Source organism: Malaclemys terrapin, chromosome 1 (genome assembly GCF_027887155.1).
Source record: "Malaclemys terrapin pileata isolate rMalTer1 chromosome 1, rMalTer1.hap1, whole genome shotgun sequence".
Classification (NCBI taxonomy): domain Eukaryota; kingdom Metazoa; phylum Chordata; order Testudines; family Emydidae; genus Malaclemys; species Malaclemys terrapin.
Genome location: NC_071505.1, coordinates 73,077,702 through 73,092,796, shown reverse-complemented (window position 1 = coordinate 73,092,796; position 15,095 = coordinate 73,077,702). Strand labels below are relative to the sequence as shown.

The 15,095-nt window shown below is 43.4% G+C and overlaps 1 protein-coding gene across 1 annotated transcript in view; it reads left to right on the top strand.

Annotated features, from left to right (window-relative positions):
• Positions 1-4,716: 4,716 nt before the first annotated feature.
• LIN7A (lin-7 homolog A, crumbs cell polarity complex component) overlaps positions 4,717-15,095 on the top strand; it is an 80,567-nt gene continuing 70,188 nt past the window's right edge. The window contains exon 1 of the mRNA XM_054027321.1: positions 4,717-4,944. Within this exon, the coding sequence (XP_053883296.1) occupies positions 4,902-4,944 (43 nt within the window). The 5' untranslated portion in view covers positions 4,717-4,901. The remainder of the gene's footprint in view (positions 4,945-15,095) is intronic.

Genomic DNA, 15,095 nt, shown 5'->3' with positions numbered 1-15,095 from the left:
CAGAACTTTTGAGTGAATACCATCTGGTCCTGGTACCTTAATTTATCAATTTGTTACAAAACCTCCCCTACTAACACCTCAGTCTGGCACCGTGCATGAGATCTGTCACATAAAAAGAATGTCTCAGGTGTGGGAATTTCCCTCACATCATCTGCAGTGAAGACCAATGCAAAGAATTCAATGTCAATGGCTTCCTTGAGTGCTCCTTTAGCACCTCGATTGTCCAGAGGACTTGCTGATTGTTTGGCAGGCTTCTGATGTACTTAAAATAAATTGCTGTTGGTTTTTGTGTCTTTTGCTAATTGCTCTTCAAATTCTTTTTTGGCCTGCCTAATTATACTTTTACACTTGACTTGCCAGAGTTTATGTTCCTTTCTATTTTCCCCACTAGGATTTGACTTCTAATTTATAAAGGATGCCTTTTTGCCTCTAAACAACCTTGTTTACTGTGTTGTTTGGTCATGGTGGCATTTTTTTGCTCTTCTTACTGTTTTTATTTCATTTGGTTTAGTTTGAGCCTCTATTATGGTGTTTTAATAGTTTCTATGCAGCTTGCAGGTATTTCACTCTTGTGACCATTCCTTTTAATTCAGTGTTTCTCAAACTGGGGCTGCTGCTTGTGTAGGGAAAGCCCCTGACGGGACGGGCCAGTTTGTTTACCTGCCCCGTCCACAGGTCCAGCTGATCGCGGCTCCCAATGGCCGCGGTTCGCCGCTCCAGGCCAATGGGAGCTGCTGGAAGCAGTGGCCAGTACATCCCTCGGCCCGCGCTGCTTCCAACAGCTCCCATTGGGAACCGCAGCCAGTGGGAACCGTGATCGGCCGGACCTGCAGACGGGGCAGGTAAACAAACCAGCCTGGCCTGGCCCGCCAGGGGCTTTCCCTACACAAGCGGCGGCCCCAGTTTGAGAAACACTGTTTTAATTCCTGTTGAACTAGCTTCCTCATTTTTGTATAGTTCCCCCTTTTTTAAGTCAAATTCTACCGTGGTGGGTTTCTTTGGTATTTTACCCCTATAAGGATGTTAAATTTAATTACATTATGGTTGCTATTACTGAGGGGTTCAGTTATATTCACCTATTGGACCAGATCCTGTGTTCCACTTGGGACTAAATCAAGAATTGCCTCTCCCCTTGTGAGTTCCAGCACTAACTTATCCAAGAAGCAATCATTTATGGTTTCTAGAAATTTTATCTCTGCATCCCGTCCTTATACATATACAGTCAATATGGGCATAGCTGAGATCCCTCCATTATTATTGGGTTTTCTGTTTTTGTAGCCTCTCTAATCTCCCTGAGCATTTCACAATCATCATCAACCATCCTAGTCAGGTGGTTGGTAGTATATTTCTACCACTATCCTCTTATTATTCAAGCATGAAATTTCTATCCATAAAGATTCTATGGTATAGTTTGAGTCATTCAAGATTTTTACTGTATTTGTCTCTGTGCTTTCTTTCACATATAGTGCCACTCCCTCACTAGCACAACCTACCATATATACTCGATCATAAGCCAGTTCGTTTATAAGCCGACCCCCACAAGATGGATAAGTAAAAATGGAAAATGTTTATAACCCGTTCATAAGCCGACCCTATAATTCAGGGGTCAGCAAACTTTGGCTCCTGGGCCATCAGGATAAGCCGTTGGTGGGCCGAGATGGTTTGTTTACCTCGAGTGTCCGCAAGCACCAGCTGCTTACCCTGATGGGCCGGGACAGCAACTGGTGGGGAAACTTTTTTGGGGGGAGAAGCTGGGAGCCAGGGGAGTAACCCCTGTGACCACCTCCCACATGACCCACCTCTAGCCCGGGAACCCCACGCTCTCCCCATCCCATCCCTTCCCACCTTATCTGGGGAGGGCCAGGGGAGGATGTCTCTGGCCTGACTGGAGCTGCTCCGGCAGGCTGGGCAGCGCGGCCGCAGCTTGCTCTGGTGGGCCAGACCGGGCGGCGCGGCTGCAGCATGTTCCAGGGGCTGGGCTTGGCTGCACAGCTACAGCATGCTCCGGTGTGCCGGGAGGTGCAGCCACAGCCTGCTCTGGGGAGCAGGGCCCGGCAGCACGGCTGCAGCCTGCCAGCCCTGGAGCTGCAGCTGCTTCAGAGGCTGGGGGGAGAGCAGCATGGCCAGAAGCAGAGAGACTCTGGCCCCGCCTCTTCCCTTCTGGCTCTGCTGGCTGTGCTGCCTCTCCTTGCTCCCTCTGTTGGAGGATAAGAAAAGCAAAGTTTGGCCAGAAATAGGACACTGAATCTAAAGGTAAGGATGTCATCTACTGCCTCAGCAACAACACTCCCTAAGGGAAAGCCAAGATCTGTGGAAATCTCCATTTAAGTACTGATCAAGCTTACCCCTGCATGGCATGGGACATCTGACCTGTTCATGCAGCAACAGACATAAAAGGGCACTCAAAAAGGCGCAAAGTTGGCCTACTGATTTTTCCCATAGAAAGCACCTCTCCCCTAATACAGTCGCTCTTAAAGCTGAGGACTACTACTTTTTTTTTTAAGAGCTGGATCTTAATAACTTATCCATGTGGCATGTCTATTACATATTTATTAACAGGCCACATAATGTTATATTTGTATTTTGTTTAAAAAATATCTGTTTTTAATTGGTCAGTTTAAAAAAGAGTCTGAAGAATTCTGAAAACCTACAAGAAAAACAACTTGATTGCTTAATTAGCTTGGCAGTGTGCTTTTAATATTATTTAAACATACTTCCCATAATAGGTTTTTTAAAAGTGTCATAACAGTTTGAGAATTGTCACATTAGGCTGTTATAGCTCCAAATGTGTACATTCTTTTCATTTTAAGACTATGAATCCCATATACAATAATGTGACTGCTTAAAAGGAGCTGTTACACTTTATGTCAATCCAGCTGCTATGCAAATACATACAATCTACATAATAAAAATCCTTATGTTAATTTAGGTTAACATAATTGACTGCCTGCTAGTAACTGATTTTTAAATTTCAGCATTTTAGCCAATTAAAACATTTTCTTGTCAACACAGCCAAACTGATTTGACTACTGTGTTTACTACTCAGAAGAGAACTTTTAATTTTTAACTCATCTTTCTGAGGAGAAAATGTGTCTTAAATTTATTCTCTTACACTCACCTAATTATAAAACACACCAAATCTGTGGTCAAAATATTCAAGTAATAGTTCCTTTAGTGCTCCAATTGTGGATTCAATTCTTCATGCTTGAGCTCACAAAACTTCACTTTGCAACTGTAACTTTGTTGTAATGCAATTTCTTTTGTATAGCATTTCCTATATATTTTAAAGGGAAAATGTAGGAACAGAAATTCCACCATGTTTAAGTATGTACCGGACAACAACAAAATGCACATATTGCCCAGCAGAGCAATCAGTGAGGACGCTGGCCTTGTCTCATTTCATGCAAACCTTTCTCTACCACCTCATCTTTCATAGGACAGGCTGCAGCAGTACTTTGGCTCTCTGTCATCATCCATATACACCTTCACTCCTCGGAAGGAAGATGGCTGGACTCCTTTTGGTTTACCTAGTTTATGCATGTACAGAGCTGTTAGGAAGCACTGTCCTCTTTACAAATCTTTCCAGCTTTCACAAATCACAACCAAACATCCTCAGATGACCAAAAGGCACATCTATGACTTGGGGACACGCTATCTGCCAAATGCCCAACATCTATCTCAAGCCACTGAGGCATGAAAGCTGATTAAAAAAAAAAGAGTTGCCAAACTTTTTTTATATTGGAAAATGTTTTTGTTTTCAAGAATGGCTGGACCATTTTTATTCAAAGATTACAAAAATGTGTACTCCAGGATTAACATCTAACCTGGCAAACTTCAGTCCAGTGGGTAAAAACTGGAAAAGAATAACCTGCTGAAAGTGACCACTGAGAACGAAAATGCCTGGGCAGCCAAACTAAGGATAGGCTTGTGTGTATAGCACTGGACTAGGACTCAGGAGATCTTGCTTCATTTCCTGGCTTTGTGAACAGTCTCCATGTGACCTTCAGCATGTTATTTAATCTCTCTGTGCCTTAGTTCCCCATTTTACAGGTGAGGATGGTGCTGGAGCCACACAAGTACCTGTTTTAAAACAATACACCCCTTCCCTGCCTCTGTAGCAACCTACCTCCTCCTTCTCTGGGGGACAGAGGGTAGGATGATCAACTTTTTTAAACAAACCAGACACACGAAGTTCACACCCAGTCACACTCTTCCCATCAGCAGCCCACCCCTTGGCCTCCCCCCACAGACGCAGGGCAACCCCCCGCCCTCTCTCAGAGCCCACACTTCGCTGCTGACGTCAGGGGGTGGCAGAAGGGGAAGGCTACATTTCGGGCAGCAGCTGGATGCTGCCTCCTCTCCCCCGCCCCCCCACTCCCTAGCCTTGGCTGCAGCTGGCGTCTCTTCCCTCCCCGTGGCTTGAACCTGGCTCCCACTCCCCCGCCATTGCCACATCTCCAGCTAGTCGGTGCTCCCCCCCAGGGGCTCCCCCTGCCCAGGCTGTGCAATACAAAGTTTCCCAACGCCAAGGCTGCGGAAGGTACCCGGGGGCGGGGCTCGCCCCGGCACCGGCCCTTGCGGGAGCGCCCCAGGCCGGCCAGAGAACCAGGCGGCGCTGGGCGGCTGCTGCGCACATCTGGACTCCACAGGCGGGGCGCCCGGGGAGCCAGCGGCGGCACACGCACATCCCTGGCGCCCGGCCAGCGCGGAGTTCGCTCCGCCTGCCTACATGTGGCTAGCGCTCCTCCTCGCCACAGAGCAACCTCCAGCATCCCCGGCCAACTCCTAGCCCCCTCCTCAGCGCCACCCACCTCCTCAGCGCCCTCCCTGTCCCCTCCTCCGCCTCGTCTCCCGGCACGCCGCTCCCGAAGCGGAGCGTCACTCCGGCTGCAGCCGCAGACATGGCGACGCTGACAGTGGTCCAGCCGCTCACATTGGACAGAGGTAAGCGCAGCTGCTGCCGCCCCTAGCCCGCTCCAGGGCAGCGGCTCTGGCGGGGATTTCAGGCGCCCGGGATGCGGAGAGTCACCACAGTAGGCTGCAGAGAAGGGGCTGGTGTCTGCTGGAGACCCGTCCCCGGCACAGCCTACTGCTTCTGGCTGCCGCGGAGTAGCCCCTGCCTGTATCCCACCCTGGTCCCGGGGAGGAGCCCCCCAAAGCCGCAGGAGGCCCCTGGCCATACCTGTGCTGCATGCTTGGTGCCTCTTGCCGGAGAACAGGGCAGTGGGCAGGCTGCGGGCTTGGGGGGGGGGGGGGACGCTGCCTCCCATGGCAGTTCGGACTGCAGGTGGCTGTAAGATGAAAGGGGAGGGAGGAAAGCAAAGAGACCAAACTTTCTTCGGGGGGGGGAAACGTTTTGGAGACTGGGGTAGGGCTGGCATCCTGAGGAGACAGCCGGGGCAGGGATCACCACAGTACCGGCGGGAAGGGGATTAGTATATTACAAATCTAGGATAGTGCGGGCTAGTGTGTTGCAACACCACAATCTCTCCATGTAGCTCTAAGATCTTGCTTTGCATCTTTTCTTCACTAGCTTTTCTCTGCTAACTTGCTCTCTGGTACAGCATCTTGCTATACTAGCATCTCTAGTGCATTGCTTTTGAAGTATGTTCCTATACTGGCATCTCAAGTATAGTGACAGAGTTGCTGTTTGGCATATAGATGCATTTCTAGTTATTAGCTTTGTGGTGGCTTCACTTTCCCAGTAGCTAACACCTCTAAGAAAAGGGCTCCGATCTAAGCAAAAGAATCTCAGCCATGTGAAAAATCTGAATTTTGGGGGGGAAAGGAGAATGGGAGGGAGCTGCAATTTGCCATATTTGCTATTATTAATACTGCTTCCATATAGAGCAGCTTGTTCCTATTCCTGAAGACAGCTAGTGGCCCCTGGCATTGATGACAACACTGATAAATTTTTTCCACCCTCCAGACTATGACAGCAGCACCTTTTTATCCTTCTCCTTGTACAGTCCATTACAAAAGAGAGAAAGAGGGGGTGCAGAAAGCTTGAGGCTATGCTAAATTTAAACTTCTGCCACAAGGCTGTAAAATTAGATCTCCCACCCAACCTGATTAGGTGACAATAAGAAACTATTTCTAAATTGATACCATTGAAAGTACATTTGTAATCCTAATAAGATACCCTAGGAATACTTGTTTATTACAGAGGGGAAAAATAACTTGATTTATTATTTGTTTGGCTTTTTCTTTTTTATGAGTTCTTGTTTAAGAGATCAAACAAGCTCCCTGGACAGGACTCTTAAGTGTTAGGACAATTTTTTTTAATCTGCATCCTGTGTATCTTAGCCTCTGAGCAATTTGTAAATCCTTTACTTTGTAGAGAATGATTTAGGCCAGTGCCTTCGTTTTAAAAATACTCTTTCTAGAAGATTAAGATGGACTCGAAACATGAGGCACAGAGCTTCCTGCTGTAAATTCAATGGAAAAGAAACCTGATGAATTCAGTTTGAGATTTTAATTTAGAGGACACTAGGGTTACTTTGCTGGAACCTAATTGAGAGCATAGCAGCTCTTGTGGTGCCCATCACGACTTTATTATGCATTAGGTGGATTGTTTTAATAAGATATTCAGACAAAAGAAAGAACAAAATGAAGTTATTACTAAAATAAAGTACTGGCATGCAGTAAGTTAAGGAAAATACATGTTTCTCCAAAGTGCTTAGAAATCTACTGTGTACTGTACAGTTTCATCCCAAAATCGTTTGCATTAAGCAGGACAAATCTATTTCTTGGTAAAGGGTTGAACAGATGGCAATCCATTAAAATGCAAAGAGAATTATTAGTATTTCAATATTATGATCCAATTGCATTCCTGTTCATTATTAAAACTATGGGTTTTTTTTAAACACACACTCTCTCTCTCTCCCCATTACTCATAATTAAGATTCCACTAGATATGGGCTAGAATGTGCCTGGCACTTTCATAGAGGTGCAAGTTGAGGGCCAAAAATGCCCTCTTCTCACCTGGTGACTGAAGTAGATGAAAATAGGAGGAGGACTCACTTAATGTAGTTGGGATGCAGAGTTGCATCAGCACAAGGTGATTGCATGCAACAAGGAAAAGGAATATATCCAAAGTGTTCATGTCCCAAAGAAGGCCACTTCTTCAGTGGGGAAACAGTCACCTTTCAGGGGCTGCTGCTGCTGCTTCAGTTCTCAAGAAGGCTGAGGGCCACAGAAACATCTCACCTAGGCCCAGTGCCTCCAGATGTTTTCACTTGAGTTTTCCCCTTACCAGCCAGGGAAGAGGGGAATCTCTGGGGCAGCAGGATTTCTCAAATCAAGGAAGAGAAGCGCTCCCTTTGCTTTTATCCAAAATAGAAGGAGCTGGGCTCCTCCTGAGTCTGCCTCAGCCCAGCTAAGGTCAAGACACAGTCCACTCTGGAAAATACCATAGACCTGCACCGGCTCCGTGCTCTCCCATAGAGAAGTCAGTGCAGCAAGGAGACTAAAGTGCATTCCTTGAAAGCGTGTAGTGGTTCAAGTGATCGTGGTGAGGGAATTATCATGGTGGAGCCCATGGGAGCAGTGTCTAAATGGTGAAATCTAGCCCTATGTAGATAATATACAGATGTAAAATCTTCATTACTGTCCTGGAATGTGTCATATCACACACACACACACAAAAACTTCATATGCACAGTTTTGTTTTTCAAACCCTGTCACAGATAAATGAGAAATACATACGTTAAAATAAAACAAAATTTAAAAGTGACTGTCATTTGTGTGTGAATGATTGGAAGCCGATTTAATTCTGGAAGATTACTTCTGTCTAAAGGACAAGAATTAACTTCCTTAATTCCTGTCAGCATGTCTCTCTCTACCTGCACAACTGTCTGTGTCTGCAGGACTCTAATATGTAGAGCAACTTTCCAATATAATGGAAATTTTAATCACAGTTTCATCTCACAGACATCTCCCTTTAGTCTGAGCACTGTATGTGACTGGGTGGGAGACAGCATATGTCCTGGGGAAGGAATGTGATGTGACACAGCTACTAGGGCTGGTGCAGCAGTGGGTATGCATACCCCCCCTGGGTACTCAGAGGTTTTCCAAAGGGTGCATCAACTCATCTGGCTATTTGCCTAGTTTTACAACAGGCTACATAAAAAGCACTAACGAAGTCAGTACAAACTAAAATTTCATACAGACAATGACTTGTTTATACTGCTCTATATACTATACACTGAAATGTAAGTACAATATTCATATTCCAGTTGATTTATTTTATAATTATATAAAAATGAGAATTTTTCAGTAATAGTGTGCAGTGACAGTTTTGTATTTTTATGTCTGATTTTGTAAGCAAATAGTTTTAAAATGAGGTGAAACTTGTGGGTACACAAGACAAATCAGACTCCTGAAAGGGGTACAATAATCTGGAAAGGTTGAGAACCACTGCTTTGGGGGAGGGTGAGGTTGGGGGCAGGGTTACAAGTGTTCAAGAGATTTGGGAGGGGAAAAAGCCTGTGATGCATAGTGGAATGCGGTGGACATAATATATCTGGAATTTGCAAGGCTTTTGACACAGTCCCATATGACAGTCTCATAAGTAAGCTGGAGAAATACAAACTCAGTAGAACTACCCTTAAGTGGATACATAATTGGTTAAACAGCAGCAAACAAAGAGTAATATTAATGGAATGATGTCAGATTAGAAGGAGGTCTCAAGTGGGGTCCATAGGGATCTGTTCGGGGTCTGGTGTTATTTAACATCTTTATTAATGACCTGGATGTAGGAATAGAGAGCATACTGATTAAATTTGCGGATGACCACATAGCTATGGGAGGTAGCAAACACTTTGGAGGATAGAACTAAAATGCAAAAGTATCTTGATAAATTGGAGAACTGGGCTACAGACAACAAAATGAAATTAAACAAAGACAAATGTAAGGTGCTAAACTTAGGGAAGAAAATCCAAACACACAAATACAGAATGGGGGAGAACTAGCTTGGCAGCATCATTGCAGAGAACGATTTGGGAGTTGTGGTGGATCACAACCTCAACATGAGTCAACAATGCGATGCTCTTGCAAAAAAAAGCAAATGCAGTTTTGGGTTGCATTAACAGAGGCATAGCATGCAAGTCACAAGAGGTGATAGTACCACTCTATTTGGCGCTGGTTGGGCCTCAGCTGGAGGACTGTGTCCAATTTTGGTCAGCACTGTATAGAAAGAATGTAAAGAAACTGGAAAGGATCCACAGGTGAGCAACAAAGATGATCAAAGGGATGGAATGAAAGCCATATGAGTAAAGGCTGAAGGAACTGGGTATGTTTAGTTTGGAAAAGAGGAAATTAAGGGGGGACATGATAGCCATCTTCAGATGCCTGAAATCCTGCCATTAAAAAAATGGAGAAAAATTGTTCTCTTTTGCCAGAGAGGGCAGGAGAAGAGGCAATGGGTTAAAACTACAGCATCACAGATTTAGATTAAATCTCAGGAATAACTTCCTAACTGTAAGAACAGTAGGAAAATAAAACAAACTACCTAGGGAAGTTGTAGAAGCTCCTTCACTGGAGGTTTTCAAAAAGAGACTGGATAGCCATCTGTCTTGGATAGTTTAGATACAACAAATCATGAATCTTGGCACGGGGTTAGACTAGATGACCCTGGTGGTCCCTTCTAGCCCTGTGATTCTATAGTGACTTGCAGCAAGCCGGAGGTTGAGGGTTGGGAGAAACAGAGAACATGGAGATAACCATGAAGGAGGCTTAGGTTAACAGTTAAAATTTAATCTTTTAAAGTTTGATTGTTCTGCAATCTTCGTTTAGTCTGGACTGTAAGAATGTGCTACTGAGATGTGGGGTTGGGAAGCAGACTCACTCCCCAGTGCCTCACTGCTACAGCCCTGTTACACTATGGCCTAACGTCCCCTACTTTCAGGGCCCTACTCCTTACCTGCCTCCACTCCCTCACTATAGCCCTACTCCCCGTCATGATCACCTCAAACCCAGGCCTTCCAAACAGAACACTATTTTCCCATGACCTCTTCTACCAGAGACCTGCTGCCTCCATGGTTCTTTTCCTGCTGCACCATGCCTCCGGCTACAGTGCAGATCCACTCAATGCCCCCTCCCTATGCTTCCACCAGACTTCCACTCAGCTCACCAGAAAAGCCCTTTTTGCTAGGGATCCCTAAGGCTTGTCTCTAAAATGCATGGGGTCCCCAGCTCCATGCCCTTGGATCCCCATAAGCCAATCATACCTTCCAAATAAACCTCTACTTAGGACTCCTCATGTACCCTTAGAGTCTTTAGGGTGGCATTCACCACTTTTTCTCCAATTGTCTGCTGTTGGGGGAGGATCAGACTGAACTCTCTCCCCCCCTCTCGTCTTCCTTCTTTGGGGGAACATCAAGAAGGATTTTTGCCCTCCCCAAGTCAATGGATGGTCCCCAAAATTTGAAGAGAAAGGACTACAGTCTTTCTGCCACTATCAAACTGTGGCCAGCCTGAGTGTCTGGGTCTGTCTGTTACAGACAGGGGTTTTCCTGTGGTAGTCTCCTCACAGAACATATGCAAGGACTTCCCAACATAGAGAAATCCCGCTTGTCAGAGGATGGGTTTTCCGAGACCCAGACATCTCAGCATCCTCATGTCACTCTCCCCACCATACTTCCCCTACCAATTACCCAATAAGCCTATGCCCCCCAAACTATATGCCCCTCAGACTAAACACCTCCCTTCTTCCCACCCCACCAACCTTACATCCCCCACTCAGTACCACTTATGTCACTCTATCAATCATCCTCATTGGCCGTAGAGGTGAGCTGGAAACCATTTTTCCATCCCAGGGAAATTTTCAAGAGATTTAAAAAGACGTTGGTCTGAAGGTTAATGTTTATTGATTGCATTGAGAGAAAATGCATTTAAACAACCTTAATTTTAAGTTAAAATGTGTGGGCATTTTATTTCTCTCTCTCTCTCTCTCTCTCTCTCTCAAATATTTCTTGTCAGGGCCATTGTATTGTCTGAGATTTCAATTCCTATGTTTCTCATGTACCAAGCTCACGAGTCTGCACCTGGGGTCCCTCACTTATAGGCAGATATCATTGTATCTGTCAATAATAGAAGATGAATTTTCACCTTTCACTTTATCTGAACCGTTATACTTCACTGAACATTTTAAAATACTATTTTTCAAAAAGCTTAACTTATTTGAAATTTTATTTGTACTCTTCACTCTGAAGCTGAACTTAGTCTGCTGTGGCCACTATTTACTCAGAACATTGCACCAACATATTCCCTGATCTTTTTCATTGTGGGTTTTGCACAGGACCAAGCAAATGGCAAGTTATGAAAGATCACTTTTCAAGAGACCATCTTGATGTCTAATCAATTAGATATTTAAATTGTCATGGTTATGAGCTAGATTGTCATGGTTATGAGCTAGATTGTCATGAAAAATATATTTCCAGGGAGCGGGTACCACTAGCCTATGTCTTCATCTGTCCTACCACCCCACATCCTGATTACTTTCTTATTTGCATATAGTTAGTATTCACCGAACACTTCCTTAAGTGCTTGCAGATTGAAGGAAAGACTGCTGAATTTTTTGAACATAAAGAACTGATACTACAGTTGTTTATGAAGCTTCACGCAAGGTCATAACTGCTGGCTGTGCAGTAGGTCAATGGGGAACAATCTGAGATGGATTTAATTTAAAATCATTCAGGCATTAATACATATGAACATAACCTTAAAATAACCCAAACTTATTGACAACCTAATTTCTACTGCTCTCAAATCTATGCTAGGAAACTGGAAGACCTCTTGCTGTTAAACTACACTGCATAACTAAACTCCATTTATTCTCTATTAATTCAAACAAATAACTTTCAAATGAAATTGATGTGCCAAAACACATTGGAAAAGTTGTCCTATACAGCATTCTATTTAGAAGAGATACAGAAGAATAAGAAAAGATCTGAAATTAGCATTAGAGCTTCTAATATAAGCAGCTATGGCAATGCTCTGTTGATAGTTATAAAATAAACCTCCATTCCAGCCAGATAGAACACCATTCTTTTATAGGTCTGTGTACATCCTTCTCTATATTATTTTTCTGTTCATCCTTCTCTTTTGTTAGCCTACTTAAGTGGGTTTGGTTCCCCACCACACACACATCTGTGTGTGGTAAGTACATATCATTGATATAATTTTCATGGAAATTGGCAATATGCCATTATTCTGGACTGTAAGTCTTAATATAATTTATATTTGTTCTGAAAAAATATAATTAATACAAAGTCTAATTCATAAGGGTAGGAGAGCTTGACCCTACTACAGAGACCCAGCATAAGGCCAAGCATCACTTAAATCCCACTTAAGCCATTAAAATAGGGTTGGAGTGGTTGTGCTGTCCCTCTGCATGGGCATGAATATCACCCAATATCTATCTAATATATCTGTCCATCTCAGATATTTTATAGCACCCGTCATTGTAGCATCTGAAAGCAATGAAAATACTTTTCAAGTGCCACAAATTTGCAGTTGGATATCCTGTATGATGATGATATACAAAATAATGATATATTAAAAATAAAAAGCACTCATTCCATTAAGATTAAAAAAAATCTGAGGGTTTGGTCTGTATTTGATTCTGTAGTATTGCAACAGAAAGACATGTAGTCACAGACTGAAATAATTTGTTTTTTTGTCACTGTGTTTGATTTTTTTTTTTACTGGATGTTTTTCTGAAGAGATGGATTTAGGGTAAGCCGCTTGGTTTAGTGCATTTTGGATTATGAATGAGTATGCTTTCTACAGATTTATGCAACTGAAGCGTTCATGCAGCATTGATAACAAATTTCTTTAATTATGCACATAGTTTAGTAATGCTTCCTAAAGTCTTATAGCTCCTATATTTATACCTTTAATATGGGAGCTTGGATTTTTATAAGAAATGTCAAAATAATGTTACTATTCTAAAAAGTTAAATGCACATGAGGAACTCAACTGCATCTGTCAGGCACAGCCCTGAATTATGGGTAGGTATGGGGATCCACTCCCCCAGGGAGCTCTGAGAGGGACTGTGTCTACCTGAGGAGTCTGTGTTCCAATCTGCAGTCCACCAGTTTCACTGGATCATGGTCCTGCTTCTTTCTCTCTCTTTCCTGTCCTCACTGAGGTGGCTTCTGCCCTGAGGCCTCTAGGAGAGAGCAATCCCTGACAATTCAGGGGTTGTAAATGGACCTGGCAACTGTACAGTGACCAGAAAGGAGTAACAGCTCCTTCTCTCCACTTCGTCCTTGTGCATCAGACTATCATCCAGGCACAATCTGGCCTTAAATATGAATGTCCTTCATAAATGTGTGTCTATATATAACACACCACGAACATACAGAGTTTTGGTGGAATTTGGTGTAAGTCACTTCTGTGACTTGGAAAGGGATATCTTGAATCCCAGTCAAGTGTAATTTTTGAACACAAGACTAGTCGTGCCACATTGTTCTGCAGTGGCTTTGTTCATGTTAAGGAAATGTTTGTTGAGCATGTTAGGCATATGATTGCCAAAACAAGACAGACAATATTCACAGCAAACACTTATTACTGCAAGGATCTTGCCTTACTCCTGGTCTGTAAACACCTAGCACAGTGTTGGTACTTGTAGCAATTCAATAATAATGCCTAGACATAATTTTAGTTTATTTGAATTTATACTGGAAGATCCTGAATCTGAACAGAATTTAGGTTACCAGTAACGTATTCTACTCCTCATTTGTTACATTGGTCGGGATCCTGAAACTTGTTGATCCCAATAGGGATGTAAAATGTTAACCAGTTAACCAATTAACCAATAAGCATCAGTCTTATCGGTAAGATATTCTGGTTAACATTTAAACTCTGCTGCGGGACCCTGCTGCCAGCCAGCACCATGAGTCCCGGCTGCCGCGTCCCCCCATCCCCTTCATTCCTGGCTACTGTCCCCCGAGATCCTGGCTGCTGATCCCCTTCCCCCACCCCAGTCCCGGCTGCTGGGGGCCCCTACGCCCAGGGCTTTCCACGGGGTGGCAGCAGAGCCCCATGCGCGCAGCGGCTGCTGGGACCCCAGGCCTGGGGGGCCGCTGGCAGTCGGGACCCCAGACGTTCAGAGCGGCAGCAGAGCCTAACAGTTAAATGTTTAACCAGTAAAATTTTAATAGTTTAAACATTTACTTTTTTAAAACATTATTTTCATCCCTAATCCCCAATGGGGCTCTGAGCAGGTGCAGGAGTCCATCACATATAACAAGTTACAGGATTGGTATGTTAATGCTTAGGAAACACAAGTCATGCTATATTATATATTCCTTCCCTTTTGACAATGTGTTTTATAAACAAAGCCCTATGCCCAATCCTAGTATCCTACATGCCTCATTCACACTGAAGTTAGTGGGTCTTTTGCCTGAGTAAAGAGGGCAGGATCAGGTATTTAATGACATATCAAGTAAATGATTTGTTTGAGTATATGTCTTCTCTTTTCAGCTTACATGTGCTACTGGGCTGGGCAGTCCTCTAATGAAATTATCAGAGGAAATAAGAAATGTGACAGATAATAAAGTCCTTGGCTTTGTGCAGATATGTTCTTTTAATTAACCATCACAAAAATATGTACATGCATATCTCTCTTTAACAGGTATGATATTTATGCAAGCACACAAAGATATACACTTTTAGTTGAGCTATGCTAGTCAAATGTAAAGAATGCTCTTGGTAGATAAAAAGGCAATATGATTTGAAATATTAATAAAATGTGAAGCCATCAATTTAAGTCAGTTCATAGAACCATCATTAATTGTAAGATGAAAAGTCAAGAGAAAAACAAGTGAAAGCAGATAGTGTTCTGACCCCACTTAAGTGGCAATTCCTAAATTTATCTATCTTCTCTAAAGTACAGATAATTTGTGTTTCATGAGACTTCACACATATTTGGCACTTTTAAATACTAATATACTTTAAAATACACAAACATTTACAAACAAAGTTAATCTGAGCAGATTTAATCTTCTTTTACCTAGAGTTGTAATCAGACATTTGCTAGAGATTCAGACTCTGGAAAAGAAAGTCTAACTTCAGTCTCTTTAGCAGTT